Genomic DNA, 26,469 nt, shown 5'->3' on the forward strand with positions numbered 1-26,469 from the left:
GAGAATAAACCAGAGCGTCTTCTCTAAAACCAGGAATAAGCTTGGGAGAGTTGGTGAAAATCTGTGACCAGGGCCTTTGGGGAAGTATTGTTTCAGATCCTGAGAAACCAACTTTTTCTGCACATGTGGTTGTGGTTATCAGTCCCAACACCACTGTGGACTTCATTTGTAAAGTTCTTGAGATACCCTGCTTTCCTCTTGCATAAGATTTTCTGATTAGCCTCCTTCTGAGTATACTTTCTTTCAAAAGTGAACACGTTGAATTACAGCAAGGAGACCTGCTGCTTAATTTGGCATAAATCTCCAACCAATTTGGGATAGGACTGTGTTTCTGGTGAGAGCCAGTGCGAGCACCCATGTGCTGTTTCCCTTCAACTTACTAGGTCTGTCCCCAAGCGAACTAAACCTGTCACTCAGGTCTCACTAGCCAATCAGAGCTTCCAGAGGACCGGCCAGTCAGATAGGAGGGTTCTTCCGGCAGCAAGGCTTCTATCTCTGATCCTATGCTGCTGAAGTCGGAAGTTGGGTCCCGTGAAGCGCCTGCACTGCAGAGAGCATATAGCCTCACCATGGAGAGTGAGAGGCGGCTTCTGTCCCCAGATGGGGAGGCGTAGCTTGCCATAGGGAGTGAGTGGCCACTGTCCCCAGAGTGGGTGGAGCACCGGCTGAGCCTTGGGAACGGGTGCGGTGGCTCTTCCCCTGCCTGGGTGGGAGCCAGCGGCCAGACAAGAGTTCAGCGTGCCCTGCGTGGTCCATGCAGCTTCTTGGTCTGGGCGGCAGCCTTTGAATACTTCACTCCTCCGACTGGTTCTGTGCAGGACATTGGGAGCGGGACTGTGCTTGTTGTTAACTTCACCGTGAGATGCCGGCGCCTGTAGTGCTTGTATTGTCACTATGGAAGGCTGATTTGGAAAACTCGGAGAGCCCTCCTGGTCTCTCTAATATTTAACTGAAGTTATGCACCTTTAACGTTAACATTTAGGTTTAGGATCCGTCTGGAGTTAATTTTGTGAGGCTTGTAAGTGGTTATCTTCTGTGTAGAGTAGCACTCCACTGACAAACTGTGATGTGGAAGAGTGGAATTGATGGCAATAGAATTGATGGTACAAGGATTTACCAATTCTTAGGGGACATTAAGTCACACAAAGGAGAATTTAGCTAAGGGAGGGCTGCCTCCCAAATACCCTAAAGACAAGTAGTATGCTAACCATGCCTGTTGGAGATTAGTATGGTAAGAAGTGAATGTTGGCCAGGATTAACCGGTCATTAAACCACATTTCCATAACAAAGGAGACAGCCCTATTTTACAACCAGTCAAAGCCTCCCCCCTCCCAAAAAGAACATGCTGTTCAAGGGGCCATTACAGAGTCACAAACAACTTTAAGTCCTGGTGTGCAGGTATATTAATTCTAGAACAGCCGTATCTCTAGTCTTTTTGAAAATTTGTTTTGAGCTGAGGTCTCTGATGTTGATTGAGGTGAACTTGAACCCTGTCTGTAGCCCCACAGGGCATTGCCCTTGCCCTAGCCCCACAGAATTCTAAAATGACCAGTTTGAGTCACCCAGTGGACCATCCATTGCAGTAACAGGAAAAGGGTTTGTGTGTGGAGCGTGGTTTTTCCCTTCAGAGCAGAAGAGGAGGAATAGTTACCGTGTACACCGCAGGGGAAAGAGACTAGGCAATAGCTAGATCACAGACTGAAGGCTAAGGCAGTGAGCTGCAGGGGTCCCCATTACAAAGAAGGACCTGATGGGGCAGGGTGACTGTAATTTCCCAGCATGTATTAAATCTTTCCGTGTGAATAGAGACAGATAGAATGGGTAGGTGTGCAATTTGTGGAGGGCAGCTTAAACCACTGAGCATTCAGTTTCCAATTAGGGAACTCTCCTATGCAGATATGTGTAGTCCTGGGTGACACAGTTAAGTCAGCTGAGAGGTTTGAGACACAGGCCACAGACTGTAAATTTGTGACAGTTTACAGCACTCAGTAGCTAACATTTTACATGAACAAAATCATACAATGTCTTATTAATATCATTCTCTCTACCAGGGAATTTCCTACAGTGTTTGAAAGTCAGTATAACTAAGTGTTCTTCTGAGTCTTATAATTTTAAAAAGTCAGTTATTCATATTTTAAAAATTATTTTATTTAAATGTATTAATGATATAAACTCTGTTTCTGTTTTCCAATGTTTCCCAGTCATCAAGAATTTCATCCCACTATCTTCTTTGGTGTTATTTATTTATTTTTTTTACAATCAGCTTAGAGTAGTGGTTCTCAACCTGAGGGGTCAAGGCTCCCTTTAAGGGGAATCAAATGACCCTATCACAGGAGTGGCCTAAGACAATCAGAATCTATAGATATTTATATTACAATTCATAACAGTAGCAAAATTAGTTATGAAGCAGCAGTGAAAATAATTTTATAGTTGCGGCAGTGAAAATAATTTTATAGTTGCGGAGGGCCATCAATCATGAGGAACTGTATTAAGCAGTCAGAACGGTAAGAAGGTTGAGAAGCAGTAGATCAATGTGTCCTGTCGCTCAGGCTTGCCTCACAGGATGTAATTGAGAATTGCCTTGAACATGTAATCCTCTCTGCGGCCCAGCGTTTCGAAGACAGTCCTGCCACCCTTCCAGGCTGGGCCTTGAATGTCTGTGAGAAGGAAAAGTAGACCAGCGAATGAGTGTCCTCCAGTCTCTCAGGATTTTATTGGGGACCTGCAAATGAAGAGGACCTCTGTAAGAACTGAGTTCATTTGTTAAGCAGGTGTAGTCACAACACAGGTGGGGAGGGGCAGAAGGAGGCTGAAAGCTGTCCTGCTGTGACAGTAGTTGACATTAGCTATGAGTAGTCAGGGAATCAATTTTAGACTATTGATAAATGTTTTGACTGGCCATTCCTCAGTTTCACAGAACAGGTAATCAAGAATCTGGATAAAGAACTGAACTTTCGTAAAACCAAATTACTGTAGTTGTACTACTTCAACCAAAATAAAAGAACTGGATGAAATGGTGTCTTCTTGCTTAACATGACTGTTTTGAAGGTTTAAGATGTACACCGTGAGAACAGTGGTGTCAGTAACACTTGCTGTGCTCTAATGCAAACCCCTAGTCTCTGAAGCACATGGTCATAAAGCCTAGTTGAACTTTTTAACATAATCTTTTGGGATTATAATTACATCATTTCTTTCCTGCCTACAAGTCCTCCCATAGGCCCTTCATTATTTTCTAATCCCTGGCTTCTTTTCATTTAACAAGGGTTACCGTGGGTAGGTGACCTGCGTCTGGCTACAGTACTTCCCCACTAAGAAGCAAAGGGTTGGCTGCACTGGACATTGAGTGTTAATGGAATGTGCACACAGAGGACCCTGAGCATTGGAAGAGGAGCGTTAAGTAATACGGGAGACTGGAGGATTCTACTAAACTACAGACCTCCCAGTCTAGGGCCCCGTCTGAACACAGGGTGGAGGGCAGTGCCGGGAAGGCCTGTGCTCTGTGGGTCATTTGATCTCTGCTCACCCAGTAGGGTAACCTCTGCTGTCCTGAGCCCCAGCTGGGTGGCCCTAGCTAATGAGGGTCTCTGCAAGGCTTAGCATCAGGAGCAACAGCGGGAGGTAGTTCACAGGTTCTTGCCAGGTTTCTCCTCTGGTTCTGCTGTAGGGAGATGTGAGGAAGATGACAAACCATGTCTTGGTGAGTGTGTGGGGACACTGTCCCCAGATCAGGAAGATCAATTAGGCTGAATTGTCAGAGTCTGAGCAGCTGGGACTGGGATGGACAAACCGCCAGACTGTGGTTCTATTGGTTCCTGTGGTGACCTAGGCAGTGGCCCTGGTCCTCTGAGCCACATGGAGTGTCAATTCCCAGGAGAGGGGGAGTCTCTGCAGCCCTGGCATGGGAGGCTATGATTCTTGTGATATCACTGTCCAGTGTGCACACACAGGCATTGCTTTTGGTGTGCAGTAGGAAGACTAATTGGAAAATGAAGGCCCGTTTTCTGGAAGTTCTGAATGTCACATTCCAGTGTAAGGTTTGTCTTATAAATGTTACATTGAGTTTAGAAAAAGTTAGACATGGGGTGATGGGGGTACGTGATTAGACTGCTTTTACCTTTCTGCTACTGCCAGCTCCCATGGTGTGATCAGTGAAGTTCAGTTCCAGGGGATAGAAGGAGGGTGTGAACCGCAGAGACATCTCAAGTTTGCACGGTGATAAGGGAGGCTAATAGTTTTGTGGGCTCACTCCTACAGCACGGTGTTGGGCTGTTGCACAGGGCATATTATGTGACATAACCATGTGGCAGGAAGCAGATGTTACATTGTTCTTCTACATTGCTTTGTGATTGGGCATCACTGGTACCGGGTTTTCCTGAAACCACAAGGGAGCATCGCAGGCTGCAGAGCCATTTGCAGAGAAAGCTCCAGAGCATGGGGCCACTCTCGGAAACATAGCAGTTTAAGGGTCACCTTGAATTAATTTTGTGGGAGTTTTGAAGGGTGTGGTGATTTAATTTCTCTGCACGTAGAATCTTAGGTGGCTGGTTAACATGAGTCAGGGTCACAGTTTTCCTGGCTGAATTTCCTTTGGTCTTTTACTTAAAATTTGACGATATTTCCTGCATTTGTTCTTGGCTTTTTCTCTCTATCCCCTTTATTCTTTCACAAATATTGTGTACATTCTTGATTATTGTAGCTTTGTGGTAAATACAGAAGTTTCATTGGATCAATGTGTGTACTGCTTTTTCATAATCCTATTGAGCATTCTAAGCGTTTCTACTTTTCATGTAGCTTTAGAATCAGCTTTTCTGTTGTGAATTCTTGGGCAAACTGACCAAATACAACCTCTTAGTACTGATGCATCGTGTTCCCAAGGATCATGCATTTACTTTATATGCTCAGATTTTATTGTTGTTAATCTGGGAAAGGCTTTTAGTGTATTGGATAAAAGAGAACAAAGGTCTTGGCCAGTGTGTCAACACATATTCTCCTTGGGCATGACCTGAGTTCAGATCTAAGCACCTAAGTTAGGAGGCACATAGCCACCTGCGTATCCAGGTACAGGGGATCTGATACCATCTTTTCTGGTTTATCACCTGTACACACATGGAAGACATTCTCCTGAACACACAAACATACACACACACACACACAAATGGAGATAAGCTGGGTGGTGGTGGTACATGCAAAAAAGTTGCTTTGGTTACATAATAAAAATCATACATGGTTTCTGTAAAAATCTGTGATCTTGCATTTGGTTTGAGAAAGTTTTCCTTGCCTCATTCTAATACTGACTTAACATCCAATCATCAATCATAGGAAATAAGATGTTTTCTAAGTGATCCTAACTTTAATAAGCATGAAGATAGCTATGCATAGTTAATATAACAAAAGTTATATTCACTATGCTGATGGTCATCACACAAGGTTCCCACTCTAAATTCCTAACTAAGGTTCTAAGCCTGTCTCCTCAAGGCTACTCATCTGTGTCACGTATCTTAGCTGAAGGTCACGTCCAGTTTCTAACAGATATCTCCAGTTCAAGGTTCAGGATCCTGGGGGAGATGCTCTAGTGCTAGGCAGATCAAGGTGTTGTCTCCCCAGATGTGCAGAGTAGAGCATTTCTCTTGTTCTCTGCTTATATACTGTCCAGCGGTGTCATAGGATTATAGGACTGTGTTGGGTTATCTAGAGTAAGTGATGTCACTGGGTTCTGGCTATCAGGTACAGTCTTGGTTATAGTGGGGTTCATGAAGAATCTATTTTTATATATCTAACATGCTGGTTTCCTTTTCTTCTTTCCTTTCTTCCTTTCTTCCTTTTTCTACGCTCATTCCATTCTATTTCCTTGTCCTTTAGTTATGCAGTAAATATTCCAATTACCAGTAGACAAATAAATTCAGGAAAATAAATCTCAGACATGAAAACACAATTATTAAGCAGAATGGACAAAGTAATATAGATCATAGGATATTGCTGTGATCCCTCTGGAAGATACATATTTTCCCAAAATTATATTTTCTCTAGGTTTGGTATGCACCAACTTGAAAATCCATTCAGAAATAAAAGGAAATGCAATCATTTTCAAATTTGCAAAGGAGGGCATAGCAGGGTTTGAGCTGCAGGACTCTTAAGTAAGCAGAATTGGAGTAGAGCATCATATTAACTCGATCACTGTCAAGCAGGAGTAGGTGGACAGTGGCCATGGACCAGGTATCTCTTTATTAAGGAAAAGAGTGAGTAGGAATCTAGCAAGCTTCATAATCAGCTTCCAGTGTTGTTTCTCAGTATTTTGTATTAATTTTATGAGAAAGCCAATGATGAATATAAAGCTGACGACTCTCCTAAGGAATCCATCTATGATTTATAACAAATGAATATAGAGTGCTCTTTTGGCAAAGAATGACAGTGATGTAATAAAGCAGAACCAAGAATACAATATTCATGACCTGATGTGTCATCGTGGAGATGAAACATTTCCTAAAGAAATTTTTTTAAAATAACAGTTTAGCTGCTTTGTTCCTTCTGGGTGATAGTAGTCTCTGGAGTTCATTATCATAGTTTCTCCTAAAATGAAGTTTATTAAATAAGCACAAGATAATAAGGGATTTATGTTCCAAAGGGGCCAATATGAAGTTTACAAGAAGTCAAAAGCACTGCTTCATCCAGTGGAATAATATCTGCGTGGGGAAGCAAGTATAGTCAAATATAAGTATCCTACTAGTCACATCAAATACAGAGCGTTTTTTAAATACTTCCTCCCTCTTTTCAACAGGATTCCTGGGGCTTGGTCCAGTATTTGGCTGTGGATCTCTGCATCTGTTTTCCTCAGTTACTGGATGAAGATTCTCTGATGACAATTAGGGCAGTCACCTATTCTGATTACAGGAGATGGCCAGTTAGTTCAGCCACCCTTTCCACTATTGCTAGTTTTATAAGAGCAATTTTTAAGCTTGCTTACTTTATGGGCATACGCAATAGTGTCTGCTTTGAGTACAGCTGATGTTGGACTCTGTCTATGTGTCCTCCTAGGGTCTGAGTATCCCTAGCAATCTCATAATCCATTGACTGTGATTGTGGCATGTTAAAGAATAGAACAGTAAAAATTTCATTAACGGCTTTCCTAGCCTTTCCCACAAGTCATCTTTGATTTCATTGTTATATAGGGTACCTGAATCAAAATAACGCTACTACTCTAGCACTAGGCTGGAGGTCTTGGACTTACCTATCCTATAGGTATACTAGCTATAGATATGCTAACTATAAGTCTGGTAGCATTGTATATTGTCAGACGAGCAGGTTTTGTGGAATAAAAAGTGGAGTCCAAGGTATCCCTGGTGATGTTCTAGCTATCAGTTGTAAGGGTGAAGGCTTCCATCGAGCATGCAGTAAAGACTCCACTGCCAAGGTCTGTGAGTTGGTTTGTACACGCCTAGGTGCCATTTCTGACATTTGGAGCTCATTGGGTAGAGGGTGGTTGGTCACAAAGATGTTGGCCCCAAGTGAGATGGTATGCTTCTCTGGGCAGCACATACCCTCTGTATTAGTCTAACTAGTCCATAGGAAATAATGAATGGGTGCAACAAATCCATCCCTGTGTTTGCTAGGTAATGGGTCTGTGTGATAAGCTGGTACTGCATTGTTTGTATAGACTTAAGAGTAAATGTGTTTTGCAGAATCCATGTTCACACAAAGAAGTTTGCCTTGTGTCCAGGAGAGACTCATAAATTGCTGTTTTTGTTTCAAATCCCATAGAAAAGGACTGAGATAGGTCTGTGTGCTCATTGAAAGGTTGGTGTTGCTTGATACATTGCTTGGACACATCCATTTGCCTGTGCCTCTGATATTTTTGAGAGATCTGGTTGGCGACAGCTAGTCTCTTCAAATTTTCAACTGTATACTTGTTAGACTCTGCCAACGAATGCTCTAATAATACATTTAGTTCCAGAGGAAGGCCTGTGGTCAGTTCATGAGTAGTAGGTAGTTCATCAAATACAGTGTTAATAGTCAATGTTTGTTCTTTAGTAAGATTTCTGATGGCTATGGTATCTGCATTGATGCCCCCTCAAAAAAAAAAACCAGATGCTATGCCAGCTCTGAGTAAGGAGCCAATAAACATATCTCCAGCAACCATAAATTGTAGGGGTTCTCTTGCAGCAAACCTATTTCCTGAGGAGTAGGAGAAGACCAGTGTTCTCCTAAAATCAGGCTCAGAGCAGAGTTCTTTAGTTGGGAGCCATGGCTTGAGGTTGAAGGTATGTGAGGTCTTCTGGGCCTAGGTATAATTGTATCTTGTAGGTGAACTAAGGTCAGGCATCACAATGGGCTCCCCAGTAACTATTGGTGGGGAAGGAGGAAGATTGGCAGATGATGCCTTATGAAGAATTAGTTTTTCTCATCCCATCCTCCTGTATCAATAATGCCTGGTGTTAGGCTGCCTTCTTTGATTTCACAGAATTTCCCCACTATGGTAAAGACATATCTCTTATCAAATTGGGGTCCTTTGTGCAGAGTTCCTGAATGTGATATTTTGAGTATAGGCTTATGGACTACACAGTCTCCAATGCCCCATTCCTTGAGCAGAGGTGGTAGAAGAATCATGCAGAAATAATAGGAAAGTCCTGGATGTGTGTATTTTCTGGGTACCAGTTTGGTAAGTTACTATTGTCTGCCTTTTTTTAAATGTGATATCTTGCCACAATGGAATAATAGGATCTAAGGCATGCTCTGGTTGCAAATTGCATCATATCTACTCTTGGGTTGATGTAATCAGTTTGTTAGCCAGTATAAGTCCCAGCTAGAATTTCAACAGTCTGGAAAATAATGTCCCATATTTGGGGAGGAAAGAAGTGTGTGATATTCCTGCCATGTATATCCAGATGCATGTGGAAGTCTGTTCTTTCATTGTTATGGAATAAACGCCTAGTATCACAGCTACGAAAGTTCTTTGTATTTGGCAAGCAGATTTCTTTCTTCCTTTTTTTTTGGTTCTAAAGATGGATTCCAGTGTATAATTGATAATTATTGGATTCCATTTCCTTTGGGTTCTTAATTTTCCTTAAAAAATGTGTCAGTAAATATAGTTGTCAAGTTGTAAATCTTTTGAGAGTGTGCATGAAAGAGACTGGTAGGTCAGTTAAGTTAGTTCACGTCTCTTCCACCCCTTAGGTTTGTTGTTTTGTTGGTGGTGTATTAAACCTTATGTAATGGTGGTCCAGTTGAAGTTGGAGTTATTTGTGGACTGCAAGGCAATTTGAACAAATTTCCCCTCACAAGTTCAGTGTGAATTGCATGACTGCATTGAGAGCTCATCCCATAGACAAGAAGTGACATTTGTCAGTGCATTAGTTCTGTTTTCATCAGTTGGTACCCATTCCAAAGATTCTATTATGGGGGATGAGGCCGCCATTAAAAATTGTGGTATATAGACCATGTCTGTACAAAATATGGCTAACAGTGCTAAGATATATTGAGTCTTATAGAATCTCTCCCAGACCCAAAGTATTTGTGTGTCTGCATGGGTTCTCCTCAGGTGGTGGGGTCAATGTCATAAGATGTGAAGTGTTGTGGCAGAGCATCAAGACCAGTGGAAATCTGTAAAAGTTGTGGGCCCAATTCTTCAATTTCCAGACCGTCATTAATAGGTAGAAATGAATCATTTTCTGCCTTTCCTATCAGGTGGTTACTCCATATGTCCATCTTACCATAGGGTAGGATGAGAAACTTGGCCACAAGCACTATAGTCATGTTTGTCTTGTTCTGTTGCGGGTATAGTTCAAAGTGAATTGGGCATTTGAATCCATATATTAGTGGTATTGTATCCCATCATGTTTTCCTATCAGTGTCTGGGTTAAAGGTTCAGTTCCGTCAAATCATGGGGTCACATGGGTTCACTGTGGTTGATGTTGAGGTCTCCTCAGTCAATTAATATGGCTCCTTATTTTGGTTCCAATTCAGATAATTGTATACATTTTTATTTATAATCGTTCTAAGTTTATTGTACTGATAGCCAGACACACAGTTGGTTTACCATATGTATGAGGCCAAAAATGCTGAGAGGAATTTTGTGTTTGCTGCTGTTTCCACGTTTGGCATCTCAAATCTTATTCTTCCTTTGTTCTTCATTGGAAGTTGAAAGGATGATTTAAGAGTTATTTATCTCCAGAGACGTTGTAGATGGCTGATGGTGCTGTGATATTTCTACAAATCTGTGTTAAATAACATTTAGATAGGTTTCTTTCTTTAAAATTGGCGTTTTTAGTGTATTCTTTATCACTGGTGACTATGGCTGTCAAACTTGGTGCAATATGGGCATTAGTCTTTCTCATTCATCACAATAGCTATTCCTAACTGTATTCCCAATAGCTTTACAGTGAGCATATTGAACATTGCCTGCATTCCTGGTGTATGCGAGGTTTAGGATGAAGTGTACATGGTTCTACTATTCTGGTAGGAATCTATCCAAGGTGTAGCAGGGTAAATCACCAATATCATAGTTTACTCTTTGTTATTGGATTATAGTTGTTATTTCTGTTGGTATTGTGGTTGTTTCTTTGTTCCTTTTGCTTTAGATATGGTTGTTGATGAAGGTGATGATGTCACTGACTTTGACCATCTCAGTAGTGTTGGGGATGGTGAAGCGAACAATAGCGCTGTTGTAGAGCCTGAGCTTGACTCATTGGGTAATGTTAAACTTACAGAATTCAACAGCAAGAGTCCCAAGAACAATGTTCTGGGTTCCTGGGCCTAGCGGATTGATAACTTGGTTTTGTTCCATCTTGTGTTCTCTTTTATTTTTCTTGTTAAAGTTTCTGAGACATAGGGTGTAATTTCTTAGGGCCCTGCTTTACCGTGTTCTATTTCCCTCTCTGTGTAGAAGGTGTAATGTCCAGTTAAGCACCAGTGTTGAGTAAAGTAATCCTAGAACTATTACTATCACTGAGGTTGTTTGAATGTATATGGCCCCCATAATCTCATAGACAGTGGTACTCTTTGGAGGTGTGGCTTTGTTGGAGTGGGTATGGTCTTGTTATAGAAGTGCATCACTGTGGGGTGGGCTTTGAGGGTTCATGTGCTCAGGAGACAGCCCAGTGTGTTAGCTGATTTCCTGTTGCCCGCAAGAAATAGCAGTCTCAGCTCCAGCACTACCTCTTCTGGCACACTGCCATGCTCCCTGCCGTGTGAATAATTGTGTGAACCATGAAACTGTAAGTGAGCCCCCTCGGTTAAGTATTGTCTATATAAGAGTTGACGTGGTCATGTTGTCTCTTAACAGCAATAAAAAATCAAAACTCAGACACCTATGAAAGTACAAATCCCAATATAATGGGTAGCTATATTATACTTGCATGTCATCTAATTTTCTAAGGTTCAGATTTCCCTTCTCATCTGTGGTCCAGATTATACTGCCTGTTCCAGATGCCATGCCTTCTGTTTCCTTTAAGTCTCGAGTATGTCTGTACCTGTAAACAGATTTGTGGGAATTATTCTGCCTGGTCAAGAAATATCTGGTGATTGTTCCAAGTCTGTCTTAATAGCTTCTTCTAAGAGAGAAGCTCTATTCAAACTTTGTCTAATATTTAACTAATAGCATGCGATTTCAGTAGCTTTTTTTCAGAGGATATCTTTGAGTTATAATAGCTTGTTTTTAAGCACCCCATTCCCTCCTTCTGTATTGTCAGCTGCAGTTGTGTTAGATGCTAAATGGAAGACTCACTATGTGTCCATAGTATGGAACCACCTCTGAAATTTAGGACCTGTAAAATGTGTTCCTTGATGTGAATCAATAATTATTGGGCAGCCATAATTGGCCATCCTTCATCAGAGTGTGAATTTTATTGGCAACTGGTCTGATCTATGACTTTCTCCAGCTAATCCAAGCCTTGTGCTTACATCTACTAGGGTCCCTGCATACAGGCCCCTATGAGTATTCAAGCGTCCAATGAAATCTATTTGTAGTTTCTAATGAAATTATTTACAGCTGGAATTTGATGTCTGAATAAAGTTTTAATATTGGATATAGGTGGCAGTCTCTAAGGGTCTGCCAGTTTGCCTTGAAATTCACTTGATCATGTCATTGGAACAAAGCATGAGTACCTACATGTCTCAGTGTTTTATGTAATCTTAGGATTTCTTCTTTACTAATTATGCTGACATTCTCAGATTTCTTAATTGTCCAGTCTGGTTTCCTTTTAATAGTTACTCTCACAGGTTTTCCTGATTTAATTTGGGTCACAATTTGCCTCTTTTTTATTGCTAGGAGTAAACTTTCAAGTTTACCAACTGTGTGATATATCATCCTTGATAATTTATTCTGAATTTGTTCCTTAGGAAGTTTTAACATTCTGATCTTAATTGAACATGATGCTAATGCGTCTGCTATTTTATTGTATTTTTAGATGTCTTGTCTGTCTTTCCTGTGTGTGCCTTAATGTGGCTTCTGCTAATTCTGCTGTCTTTGCTATGCTTTGACATTTCTGTCTTTGTCATTTATCTGACAGTTAGTGTTTTCCATTTTGATGATGAGATGGCTATGCCATTGCAAACTTCATGAACCGAACAAGATACCAAATTTCCTTTTGCCTTCCTTAGCTGTTTGTCTCATGCTCTCAGTGTTGCTAATACCTCAGCAGGTTGTCCTGGGTTAGTGGTTCCTACCCCAGTAACAGCCATCCCATCCCCTGTCTGTAGACTGCTGCTTTCCATTGGTTTAGGTCCCATGAGTCATCAGTAAACCATTTGTTAGCCAAATGCCACAACCATTCTGTTCGTCCCCACTGTCCAATAGATGCCTTTTTTGGGTGAGGGGTGAGGGGTGAGGGGTGGGGGTAATGAGGGGTGAGGGATGGAGACTATAGGCAATTGAGCTATTTCCTCAGTTCAAGAAAGCAGACTGCTTTTCTACCACATCCTGCTTATGAAGGAATTCCGATAGGTACCTTCCCACTGTGATGCCGTTTCTTCCTTGGCTAAGTCTACAAAGGATTCTGCCTGTGAGCAGCTCCAGTTCATCACTGAGCAAGTATCTAAATGCTCATGTCCTCAAAGATGTAATAACTCCACCAGACACTCTCTTACATCAGTGGAAGGCCCAAAAATTCTTTCTGCTGGAGATAAGGACAATGACTGCTTTCATCAAGCAGGAATTTTCCTCAAGCACATGAGGGAATGGAGGCCCTTATTCAAATGTCTGATGTTGGGAAATGAAGTTTCTTAGGGAACGGACACTCCACTAAAATTTAAGAGCAATTTTCATTCCCCCAAAAGCTTGATGCAGTATAAGCACTGAGCTATTCCCTAATTGCATTCTTTGTGTCTTAGCCTTAATATACGGGCTGTTTCCCCTCATGTGCTCCCCAAAAGAGAAGCCCCTGATATCTTACTCTTTTCCATTATACCACACAATTCTGATTTCTCTGTACTTATTAACTGAACTCTTGCCCTTAATGGCCACAGGCTCTGGATCTAGATTGTGTGTTTTTATCCTTGAGGTCAGATGTGTCCAGTTAGTAAATCTCTAGCTTTCCTGTTCTTGGTGCAATTAGGAGTGTCTTGTATGCAGTCATCATGCTATATGGTTCCATGGTTGCACAGAGCTTTTCCAAAGAATTGTCTTGTTTAAGGAGATGACCATTGTATATATTTATGTCTTCCAAAACCTGCACAAAACATTCAAAAAGAAAAGGCATAAGGGAAATCCCAAAGCACATAGTGAAAATCATTCAGTGTTTAGCTGTGGGTGTCTGCTTCTGCTTTCATCAGCTACTGGATGAAGGGTCTAGGATGGCATTTAAGGTAGTCACCAATCTCATTATAGGGGAACAACATTTAAGGTAGTGTCTCCACTGTTGCTAGATTGTTAGCTGGGGTCATCCTTGTAGATACCCGAACATTTCCGTAGTGCCAGATTTCTCTTCAAAGCTATAATGGCTCCCTCTATTATGATATTTCTTTTCTTTCTCTCCTCTATTCTTCCCTTGACTCAACCTTCCTGCTCCCCCATGTCCTTCTCTCCCCTCCTCTTCTCTCTCTCTCTTTTTCCCGGTCCCCTCTCTCCTCCCCATGCTCCCAATCTACTCAGGAGATCTTGCCTCATCCCCCTTCTCTGGGGTACCATGCATATCTTTGTTAGGGGCCTTCCTGTTTCCCAGACTCTCTGGTAGTGGGATTGTAGGCTAGCACTCCCCTGATCCATGTCTAAAATCCATACGAGTGAGTACATACCATGTTTATCTTTTTGTCACTGAGTTACCTCACTCAGGATGGTTTCTTCTGGTGCCATCCATTTGCCTGAAAATTTCAAGATTCCATTGTTTTTTTTCCACTGAGTAGTACTCTATTGTGTAAATGCACCACATTTTATCTATCCACTCTTCAGTTGAGGGGCATCTACATTGCTTCCAGGTTCTGACCATTACGAATAATGCTGCGATGAACATAGTGGAGCAGACATCCTTGTTGTATGAATGTGCATCTTTTGGGTATATGCCTAAGAGTGGAATGGCTGGGTCATGTGGTAGACTGAGTCCCATTTTCCTGAGGAATTTCCATACTGATTTCCAAAGTGGAGATACAAGTTGGCACTCTCACCAGAAGTAGAGGAGTGTTCCCCTTTCTCCACATCCTCTCCAGCATAAACTGTCATTGGTGTTTTTGATTTTAGCCATTCTGACAGGAGTAAGGTGGTAACTCACAGTGTTTTGATTTGCACTTCCTTGATGACTAGGGATGTTAAGCAGTTTCTTAAGTGTCTCTCAGTCATTTTAGACTCCTGTTGAGAATTTTCTATGTAGTTCTGTAGCCTACTTTTTAATTGGATCCTTTGGTGTTTTGGAGACTTGCTTCTTGAGTTCTCTGTCAGATGTAGGGTTAGTGAATATCTTTTCCCATTCTGTAGGCTGCCTTTTTGTCTTGTTGACTGTGTCCTTTGTCTTACAGAAGCTTCTCAGTTTCAAGAGGCCCCGTGTATTAATTGTCGATCTCAGTGTCTGTGCTACATGTGTTATGTTCACAAAGCAGTCTCCTATACCAATTCGTTCAAGGGTACCTCCCACTTTCTCTTCCAAGAGGTTCAGTGAGGCTGGATTTATATTGAGGTCATTGGTCCACTTGGATTTAAGTTTTGTGCATGGTGATAGACATGGATCTATCTGCAATCTTCTACATGCCAGCATCCAGTTATGCCAGCACCATTTGTTGAAGATGCTTTCTTTTTTGCATTGTATAACTTTAGCTTTTTTTGTCAGATCAGGTGTACATACCTGTATGGGTTAATATCAAGGTGTTCAATTTGTTTCAGTTGGCCTACTTGTCCATTTTTATGCCAATACCAAGTTGTTTTCAGGATTATAACTCTATAATAGAATTTGAAGTCAGAGATAGTGATGCCTTCAGACGTTGCTTTGTTGAACAGGGTTATTCTCGGTCTTCTGTTTTTCCATGTAAAGTTGAGAATTGTTCTTTCAAGGTCTGTGAAGAATCATGCTGGGATTTTAATGGGGATTGCATTGAAACTGTAGTTTGCTTTTGACAAGATTGCCATTTTTACTACATTGTTCCTATCTATCCAAGAGCATGGGAGATCTTTCCATTTTCTCGTGTCTTCTTTAATTTCTTTCTTTAAGGACTCAAAGTTCTTGTGATATAGGTCTTTTACTTGTTTGTTTAGTGTTACCCCAAGGTATTTTATGTTGTTTGTGGCAATTGTAAAGGGTGATGTTTCTCTGATTTCTTTTGCAGCCCTTTTATCATCTGTACATTGTAGGGCTACTGATTTTCTTGAGTTGATCTTGTATCCTGCCACTTTGCTGAAGGTATTTATCAGCTGTAGGATTACCCTGGTAGAGTTTTTTTTGAGTCATTTATGTAAACTGTCATATAATCTGCAAATAGTAAAAGTTTGACTTCTTACTTTCAAATTTGTATCCCCCTGATCTCCTTTTGTTGTCTGATTGCTCTAGGTAGAACTTCAAGTAAAATATTGAAGATGTATTGAGAGATTTTAGAGGAATTGCTTTGAGTTTCACCCGATTTTGTTTGATGTTGGCTGTTAGTTTGCTGTATATAGCTTTTAATATGTTCAGGGATGTTCCTGTTATCCTGGACCTCTGTAAGACCTTCATTATGAAGAGGTGTTATATTTTGTCAAAGGCTTTTTCAGCATCTAGTGAGATGATCATATGATTTTTGTTTCTCAGCTTGTTTATATGGTAGACTACACTGATGGATTTTCGTGTGTTGAACCATCCCTGCATGCCTGGGATGAAGCCTATTTGATCATGATGGATGATTTTTCTGATGTGTTTTTTGGATCCGATTTGCCAGTATTTTTTGAGTGTTTTTGCATCAATGTTCATGAGAGATATTGGTCTGAAGTTCTCTTTCTTAGTTGTGTCTTTGTGTGGTCTGGGTATCAGGGTTATTGAAGCCTCGTTAAAAGAGTTTGGCAAATACCCTTCTGTTTCTATTTTGTGAAATACTTTGAGGAGAACTTTTATAATTTGAAGTTCTGTAGAATTCTGCACTGAGGCCGTCCGGACCTGGGCTTTTTTTGGTTGGGAGACTTTTGATGACTGCTTCTATTTCCTTAGTGGTTATCTGCCTATTTAAATTGCTTGTCTGTTCTTGATTTAATTTTGTTAAGTGATATCTATCCAGAAAATTGTCCATTTTCTTTACATTTTCAAATTTTGTGGAGTACAGGTTTTCAAAGTATGACCTGATGATTCTCTGGATTTCCTTAATGTCTGTGGTTATATCCCCCTTTTCATTTCTAATTTTGTTAATTTGCATGTTCACACTCTGTCATTTGGTAAGTTTGATAAAGGTTTGTCTATCTTGTTGATTTTCTTGAAGAACCAACTCTTTGTTACATTGATTCTTTGTATCACTTTCCTAGTTTCTACTTTATTGATTTCAGCCCTCAATTTAATTCTTTTTTGGCATCTGCTCCTCTGCGGTGAGTTTGCTTCCTTTTGTTCTAGAGCTTTCAGTTGTGCTGTTAATTCTCTAGTGTGACTATTCTCCAGTTTCTTCATGTGGGCACTTAGTGCTATGAACTTTCCTCTTAGCACTGCTTTCACAGTGTCCCATAAGTTTGGGTATGTTCTTCATTCTCATTGAATTCTAGGAAGTCTTTAATTTCTTTGTTATTTATTCTTTGACCCAGGAATGGTGCAATTGAGTATTATTCAATTTCCATGAGTTTGTATGGTTTCTGCAGTTTGTGTTGTTGTTGCATTCTGGCTTTAAAGCATGGTGGTCTGATAAGATACATGGAGTTATTCCAATTTTTTTGTGCCTGTTGAGGTTTGATATGTTGCCAAGTATGTGGTCAGTTTTTGAGAAGGTTCCATGTGGTGCTGAGAAGAAGATATATTCTTTTGTGTTTGGATGGAATGTTCTGTAGATGTCTGTCAAACCCAATGTGTCATAACTTCTATTAGTTCCTTTGTTTCTTTGTTAAGTTTCTGTCTGGTAGTCCTGACTAATGGTGACAGTAGGGTGTTGAAGTCTCCCACCATAAGTGTGTCAGGTTTTATGTGTGGTTTGAGTTTTAGTAATGTTTCTTTTACAAATGTGGGTGCCTTTGTGTTTGGGGCATAGATGTACAGAATTGAGACTTCATCTTGGTGGATTTCTCCTGTGATGAACATGAAATGACCTCCTTCATCTCTTTTTGTTGATTTCAGTTTAAAGTCTAGTTTGTTAGATATTAGAATTGCTACCCTTGCTTGTTTCTTGGGTTCATGTGATTAGAAAATCTTTTCTCAACCCTTAACTCTGAGGTAACATCTGTATTTAAAGCTGAGGTGTGTTTCTTGTATGCAGCAGAAGGATGGATTCTTCGAATCCATTCTGTTAGCCTCTGTCTTTTTATGGGCGAGTTAAGACTATTAATATTGAGGCATATTAGTGACCATTGATTGCTTATTCTTGTTTGTTTTGGAATGATTGTTGATGGTAGAATTGTATGTGGATTTCCACCCCTTTTTTCTTTGGCTGTTGGTAAAGTGGGATTATCTATCGCCTATATTTTTCTGGTTGTAGTTAAGTTCCTTGGGTTGGAGTTTTCCTTCCAGAACTTTTTATAGGGCTGTGTTAGTGATTATGTATTGTTTAAATCTGTTTTTTATGGAATATATTATTTTCTCCATCTATAGTGACTGAAAGGTTTGATTAGTATAGTAGTCTGGGCTGGCATCCATGGTCTCTTTGTGTTGGTAGAATATCTATCCAGTCCCTTCTGGCTTTCAGATTTTCCATGGAGAGTTCAGGTATAATTCTGATAGGTTTGCCTTAATGTGTTACTTGACCTTTTTCCTTAGCTGCTCTTAATATTCTTTCTTTATTCTGTGTGTTTGGTGTCTTGATTATTATGTGGCAAGGGAATTTTTTTTTGTGGTCTTCTCTATGTGGTGTTGTGTAAGCTTCTTGTAACTTCATTGGCATGTCTTTCTTTAGAGTGGGATATTTTTCTTGTATAATTTTTGAATATTTTCTGCCATTTTGAGGCCGTTTTCTTTCTTTCTTTCTTTCTTTTGTAAGTAAAAGCATTGTTTACTTTTTTCCTTTTTTAATTTAAATTAGAAACATGCATGCTCCAATGTCAATCCCAGCTCCCCCTTCTCCGTCCCAGCCCCACGTCCACCTCCCCATTCCCAGCCCAATCCCCACATCTTTCCCCAGGGAGGGTGAGGCCCTCCTTGGGGGGATCCCCAGAGTCTGTCATTTCATCCAGGGCTGGACCTAGGCCCTTCCTCATGTGTCCAGGCTGAGAGAGCATCTCTCCATGTGGAATGGCCTCCTAAAGTTCATTTGTATGCCATGGTGAACACTAATCTACTACCCAAGGCCCCAGAGATTTCCGAGGCCTCCTCTCTGACACTACATTTATGGAGTTTGGATTAGTCTCCTTTTTGGCCTCTTGGCCATCAGTTTGGGGTTCAAGAGCGCCCCCTTGTCCAGTCAGCTGTCTTTGTAGGTTTCACCAGCGCAGTCTTGACCAATTTGCTCATCACTCCTCCATCTCTGTCACTGGGTTCCAGGGGGTCAGTTCAGTGTTTAGCTGTGAGTATCTGTCTCTGCTTCCATCAGTCACTGGATGAAGGTTCCTTATATGATGACTTCATATAAGGAAGTCATCAATGTTATCATTAGGTAGGGGCTATTAATGTAGTCTCTCTGCTATTACTTAGTTTTCCAGTTGGTGTTTTCCTTGTAGATCTCTGGAAATCTCACTGGTGTCAGCTCTCTCCTCAAAGCTATAATGACTCCAACTATTGTGGTATATCTCATCCTGTTCTCTATTCTTACCCCAACTCAACCTTCCTGTTCCCCCTTGTCTCTCTCTCTTTTTCCTGGTTCCCTCTCCCCCCAATACTTTTATCAAATGCAGCTTTAACTGAATATCTCTTGTTCTGTCTGTAAATAAGACTTGAGATTTGAAGGCTGGGGTTAAAACCTATCTCAGAGAGGTCAAGTAGCAGCTACCTAAGCCCCTGTCCTTACTGGCACCTCTAAAAGTGCATTCTTCATCTTTCTCAAGGAAAAGAATCCATGTTATGCTCAGCCCTTCCCTATTACTTCCTGTCAATAAGTTGCTGACTCAGTCTTCTGATCCAGATTAATTTTATTTAGCCAATATAAATGCAAACTCGGGTTCACAGAATGATCACAGTGTACTCATTTGGAGAGTTTTACTGGGGGGAAGGAGAGAAGGGAGAGAGAAAGGGAGCACAGAGGGGCCTTGTAGGAAGAAGAAAGAGAGAAGTGCAGAGAGAGGCAGAGGACCTGAGGAAAGGAGGGATGAGGAGGGAGGTAGGTAAGTAGGGAGACAGAGAGAGAGAGAGAGAGAGAGAGAGAGAGAGAGAGAGAGAGAGAGAGAGAGAGAGAGAGAGAAGGCAGGTTCTGACTTTTTAAGAGGGTGTAGCTGTAGCAACATAGTTGACGATGTTGTCAGGACCCTGACAACTGCCTGAGTACTGGCAAGTGGCAGGGAAGACGTACTCTGCCAAGTCTCCAAGGGGTGGGTCAGTGTGCCTGACTGCTTACAATATCCACTTATAAATAAGTACATACCAAGTATGTATATCAGCTTCCTGATTGCCTCACCCAGGATGGTGACACTCAAGACACCAGACATCAATAAACTGAACAATCAAATTAAAAATGGGGTACAAATCTAAACAGAATATTCACAATGGAGGAATTTCAAATGACCGAGAAACACTTAAAGATATGTTCAACATCCTTAACTATCAGGGAAGTGAAAATCAAAACTACTTTGCAATTTCATCTTATACCTATCAGAATGGATAAGATCAGTAACACCAGTGAAACTCATGCTGCCCAGGTGGTTGAACAAGGGAAACACTCTATTTCTGGTGAGAATACAAACTTGTACAGCCACTGTAAAAATCAATATGGGATTCCTCAGAAAAATAACCATTGATCTAGGTCCAGACACAGTTATACCTCTCAGGCATATACCTAAAACCTGCTCCACCCTACCACAAGGAAACCTGATCAACTATGTTCACAGAGGTTTTATTCACAATAGCTAGAAACTGGAAACAACCTTGGTTCCTTCGCTGGAAGAATTGATTTAAAATAGGGTATATTTACACAACGAAGTATTACTCAGCTTTTAAAAAATGATATCATGAAATATACAGGCAATGGATAGAACTAGACAAAACTCATCCTGAGATGGACAACTCTGATACAGAAAGACTAACATGATATATACTCACTAATAAGTGGATGTTAGCTGTTTAGTAAAGGATAATCATACTACAATCCACAGATTCAGAGAAGCTAACAAAAAGGGCTCTGGGGAGATGGATGGAGTAAATTCATTTTCATCATGGAATAGGCTTATAATAATCTGGAACAGAATGTGATGGATTAAGTATAACCCTCCTATATAGATAATATGTCTGAACACTTAGCTCTAACTGATTGCTCTCTTTGAGGTGCTTATGGAATCTTCAGTAGAAGGGCACTTTCTAGAGGACGTTTCTTGTTGGGAAGTTGGTTTGATTGTGTATCGACTCACCTGTTTCCTGGTTTTGTGTCTACTTGGTGAAGTTGCTCAGCCAGCTTTCTTCTCATGCTGTCATGGATTCACCACCACTTGAAACTCTATCCCTGAATAACAACGGAAGCAAGTGTTTTTTCTCGAAAAGCCATTTGGTCACCTTTTCAAAAATTTTCTTTATTTTGTCATTTTGTTTTCGAAGAAATGGTGTTTTGGCCTAGTGCTGGCTGTCCTGAAAATTGTTCTTGGGACCAGACTGGCCTTAGGCTCAGAGATCTGCCTAACTCTGCCTTCAGGTTTTGATATTACAATTTTGGGTGAATATTCCGAGGTTTTTTATTTTTATACTATTGACTGATGGACCTGTAAAGGTTTTTGTATATGCCAAGCTTGTGCTGTTGTGCTGTGTATCTCGACTTTTAAATTTTGGCATAATGTATCTTTTTTCCTCCTTGGATGACATACATTTATGACATGAATAATGTCTGAAGGTCATGTGTCATTAGGTTGCATGTGTGTGACATTCTCCCTTACTTTTATCATGTTTTGAAGTCATTTCTCCAGCCCTGTTTTTTTTAATGATCTATATTAAAGATGTTCACATTTTTCTCTGTGTATCTCTAACATGTTAAATATGTGGTCCTTTTTAATAAGATCTAATCTTACACTGTAAACTGTGACACTTCAGGTTCCTGGGAGATGAATACAGAACTGGAATGAATGTTTATCATTTTGTAGGAACTTCAGTGAGATACTCCTTTTGATTTCTTTGGTTGGTTAGTGTTTTTTTTGGGGGGGGTGAAGGTGGAGAGGTCCAAATATGAATCTCTGGATAATCTGACCTCATTTCATAGATCAGGTTGGCCTCAAACTGAATGAGATTCACCTGTGTCTGACTCCTGACTGCTAGGATTAAAGCCATGAGACAATAGTCCCAGATTTCTCACCTTTTTTGCAGTTGGTAATTGTTCATACAATTTCTCTGACACATATTTAATACTGTTGATTTGTTTGTTTATCTCTCTATGTCTGTTAATAGTCATTTCTCTTGGGAGGATAAATCCTATTCAAAGGGCCAAGAAATGGCACGTACAAACCTCCTTTTCAATCTCCTTTTAATGTACATTTCCATTCTGATCAGTATCACTCTTTCTGTTGTACACATGTATGGGGTAATCTAGAGTTCAGTGACCTGTGAGGATGTGCATGTCAACTTCACTCAGGATGAGTGGGCTTTGCTGGATCCTTCCCAGAAGAGTCTCTACAAAGACGTGATGCGGGAGACCTACAGAAACCTCATTGCTATAGGTAAGGTTGTGAATTTCCCTTTAACTTATAGAATAAGGGGACAACTATTTCTTTACTTTTGATGCTTTCCTATAATTTGGATTGATAAAGGGAAGAATGTGGTGAACAAGTCAGACATAGTTTTTAAGTTCATTGGATATGGTAGCTTTAATTTTGCATTATTTCCAATAATACATATTTCCTTGTACTATATTTCAGGCTACAAATGGGAAGATCACAATTTTAAAGTACATTGCCAAAGATCTAGAAGGCATGGAAGGTAATTTTCATGTGCAAGGTAATACAAATTTCCCACGGAAGATTTTTTGTTTTGATTTTTGAAACAGGATTTCTCTGTACAACACTTGTTGCAGTTCTGGAACTTGCTTTGTAGATCAGGCTCGCCTTGAACTCCAGAAAATAGAAGCTTCAAGGAAAATTAACAGTGTAAATAAACACAGTTTTAAGTGTATTGATGATTAGTAAATTCTCACAACATCATATACTTCAATGTCAGGTAGCTGATCTGTGTTTGCAAGGTATTCCTCAAATAAAGATGACGATGAAACAATGTCTTAACAGATATCACCATTTTAATCATGGCTTCATGAGAGCTAGCCAGTGGAATTGTCAATCTTTTTCGTTTCATACCACTCAGGTATAGCAAAAGGAATACCTGTTAATTAGTGGATAAGCATTGTCCAAAATCATCTAATAAGCAAATACTCCAGTAGTAACAAGCTAGTGTTACTAATGGACTTGTGGTGAGTAATAAAAGTTTAGTGATAGGGTCAGTTTATGATAATTAAGAACTTTATTGTGGAGAAACCTCAATACCTGCACCATATCTCTATGAGGAACAAAAGAATGTAATGTGTGAATGCAACATGGAAACCTTTAATTTGTTATTCTTTCTTTGATGGTATTATCATATGTCACTCTGAAAACTGGTCATGTGTACATAAATGACCAGATGTAATGTACCTCCTCTTAACCAAAATGATTGGAAGATATTTATTTGTCTCCCTTTGAATACTTTCTGATTCTGATGTAAGTTTAGAATTATTTTTCAAACCACATTGGAAATACATCAACAAAGTCACTCCACAGAGAAGCCCTTTAAGTACAAAACAATGTATAAATTCTTCTGTTTTTCCTGATTCACTTTGCAAATGTAGTGACTCACAGTATAGGAAAATGTTATGAACGTAATCTGTGTGATAAACCCCTGAGTTCTTCTAGTTCTCTTCAGTTATATTAAAACATCTCATGAAAATGGATGCCTATATTTTTGGTTGTGAGCCTAGCATTTAACGGCTGAGCCATCTCTCCAGCCCATAAAGTGGATGCTATCAAAGTGATCCATGGACTAAAGGCTCTAACAATCACAGGTATTCTCAAACACACCAAAGAGCCAATAATGATGAGGAACCTATGAATGGAAACAACATGGTAAAACCTTAATATCTGACTCTTATTTGCCATTAGAACAAACTGTAAAACTAAGTCATACAGATAAAAGCATTCATCAGGCAAATGGATTTCTTATAGCATTTACATGTGCCAATTATCTTCACAGGCATGAAGGAAGTCATACTGGAGAAAAAGCCTATGAATGTAATCAATGTGGTAAAGCCTTTGCAAATCACAGTAGTCTCCAAATACATAGAAGAACTCATACTGGAGAAAAACCCTACAAATGTAATCAATGTGGGAAAGCCTTTTCGCACAATAGTAGTCTTAAAATACATAAAAGAATCCATATTGGCGAGAAACCCTATGAATGTAATCACTGTGGAAAACCTTTTTCACACCACAGTAGTCTCCAACTACATAAAAGAACTCATACTGGAGAGAAACCCTATGAATGTAGTCAGTGTGGGAAAGCCTTTGCACGTTACAGTCATGTTCAAATACATAAAAGAATTCATACTGGGGAGAAGCCTTATGATTGTGATCAATGCAGTAAAGCCTTTGCATGTCAAAGTAATCTCCAAATACATAAGAGAGCCCATACTGGAGAGAAACCCTATGAATGTACACACTGTGGCAAAGCCTTTTCACAATACAGTCATCTTCAGGTTCATAAAACAACTCATTCTGGAGTGAAGCCTCATGTTTGTAATCAATGTGGGAAAGCTTTTGCACGTCATGCTAATCTTCAAAGGCATAAAATAACTCATACTGAAGTACAATGCTATGAATGCAATCGATGTAAGAAAGCCTTTTCCCAAATGACTCTTCTCCAAGTTCATAAAACAACTTATCCAGGAGAGAAACCCTATGAATGTAATCATTGTGGTAAAGCCTTTACATGCCATAGTTATCTTTAAAGGCATGCAAAATTCATATTGGAGAATAAATCTATGATTTTTATCACTGTTATAAAGACTTTGCATATCAACCTGGCCTTTGAATCCATGAAAGCATTCATCCAAGAGTAAAACCTATAGTGTGTAGTAAGTTTGTTAAAGCCTTATGTCATAGTAGTCATTGAGGACATGAAAGAAGTGAGACTGTAGAGGAATATATGAATATAAAGGATTTTGTATGATCTTTAGTCAACAAACTTTTATGTTTAATTACGCAAGGTTGTTGTGAAGAAAATCCTGACACTTTCAATAATCTATTCAAGCATTGTAATGTCCCTCTGTATTTTGTTTGCAACTACAACCTTATGGATAAAGGCCCCATGTAAGGCAAACCTTTTAGTTATTATACTTCTCTTCAATTACATGAAGTAAATCATTCAGAGTAAAACATTATGGATGTGTACTGGTGTTTTTTCTCTTCCCACAATAAAACACAGTGTCTAAGGCAACTTTTAAAAGAGCTTAGTTTGACTCATGGTTCCAGAGTGAAACAGGCATCAAGTGATAGACATGACAGCTAAATCAGGAAGCTCAAAGATGACATCCTCAACCCAAAGCATGGAACAGAGAATGGGAACTGATATGGTGTCAGGATTTAAAGTCTCAAAACCCACCATGATTTCCTCTACAGGGTGGCTTTTCTCAACTTTTCCAAGTGATACCAGCAACTGAGAAGTATTGATTCTATGACTTTAGAGCTCACATGCTTATTTTCTGTTATATGAAACAATTCACAAAATAGAAAAATTCTGTAGGTAAGCCTTTCGATGCCTCAACCTCTGGATTATAAAAATGAATGCTTACTCAATAAAAATAGCCTTGAGTGAAAATGTTTGTTTAATGATTCAGTTTGATTTTTATTTGGTTATATCAGTGTGTTTTTGGATATATGTACATGCTTGATGGTCTTCAAGAAGGATGAACCCTGTAGTCATCCTGGATTTCTATCAGGAATTATAGGAAATTGTCAAAAATCTCTCCTGGATTCTGGGTATGAACTTATCTTAATTGCTTGGCACTGTCTTGAGCCCTATAAATATTTTAAAAACCTTTATATATCAGCTTGATATTAGGATATAGGCAAGAATTAACACATGGGAAAAATGCTGTTCATGCAAACAATATGGTGAACAGTTTATACATCCAGACCAGGTTCAAGGCTACTGGCTGAGATGGTCCAGTCTCACAGACTACTCTAGCCAAAGTGGTTGGTTGCAAATTATCATTGGTCATGGTAATGAAAGAAACTAAACAAGGGAGGATCTCTTTGTGAAAAGAAAGGTAGCATATAGGGCCGGCTGGGTGATGGTGGTGCATGCCTGTAATCCCAGCACTTGAGGTAGAGGCATTGGCACAGAGGCTCAGAGGTGCAGAGGCAGGTGAATCTTTGTGAGTTCAAGGCCAGGCTGGTCTACAGAGCTAGTTTCAGGACAGCTAATGCAGGTACACAGAGAAAACCTGTCTTTAAACCAAAGAAGAAGAAAAAGAGGAGGACGAGGAGGAGGAAGAGGAAGAGGAGGAGGAGGAGGAAGAAGAAGAAGAAGAAAAAGAAGAAGAGGGGGCATAGGAGTTATAGGATAAAAAGGTAGATTATTGAGTTTACATTTAGCTAAAAGTAACTATTAACATCAAATATTTTAAGCTGGTATGGATTTTTGTATATTGATACAAATCTGAAGTTATTTTGGTTATACTGTATACGTTTTTACTCTTGAGGTATTGTACCTATGCACCTCATTTACCAATGTAATGTAAATTTCTAGTCCTTAA

General features: G+C 39.9%; 1 protein-coding gene across 1 annotated transcript; it reads left to right on the plus strand.

Annotated features, from left to right (window-relative positions):
- Positions 1–9,114: 9,114 nt before the first annotated feature.
- Positions 9,115–25,409, plus strand: LOC101825119 (zinc finger protein 239-like). The gene is made up of 5 exons (XM_040742280.1): positions 9,115–9,127; positions 10,572–10,729; positions 22,222–22,348; positions 22,547–22,607; positions 23,907–25,409. The coding sequence occupies exons 1-5, from the start codon at positions 9,115–9,117 to the stop codon at positions 24,658–24,660; spliced, it is 1,113 nt and encodes a 370-aa protein (XP_040598214.1). The 3' UTR covers positions 24,661–25,409.
- The last annotated feature ends 1,060 nt before the right edge of the window (positions 25,410–26,469 follow it).

This window comes from Mesocricetus auratus, unplaced genomic scaffold (assembly GCF_017639785.1).
Source record: "Mesocricetus auratus isolate SY011 unplaced genomic scaffold, BCM_Maur_2.0 Super-Scaffold_6731, whole genome shotgun sequence".
NCBI lineage: Eukaryota > Metazoa > Chordata > Mammalia > Rodentia > Cricetidae > Mesocricetus > Mesocricetus auratus.

Coding starts and splice junctions, on each gene's coding strand:
- LOC101825119 (XM_040742280.1), top strand. Junction 22,349..22,546: donor CAGAAACCTCATTGCTATAG/GTAAGGTTGTGA, acceptor ACTATATTTCAG/GCTACAAATGGGAAGATCAC. Junction 22,608..23,906: donor AGATCTAGAAGGCATGGAAG/GTAATTTTCATG, acceptor TTATCTTCACAG/GCATGAAGGAAGTCATACTG.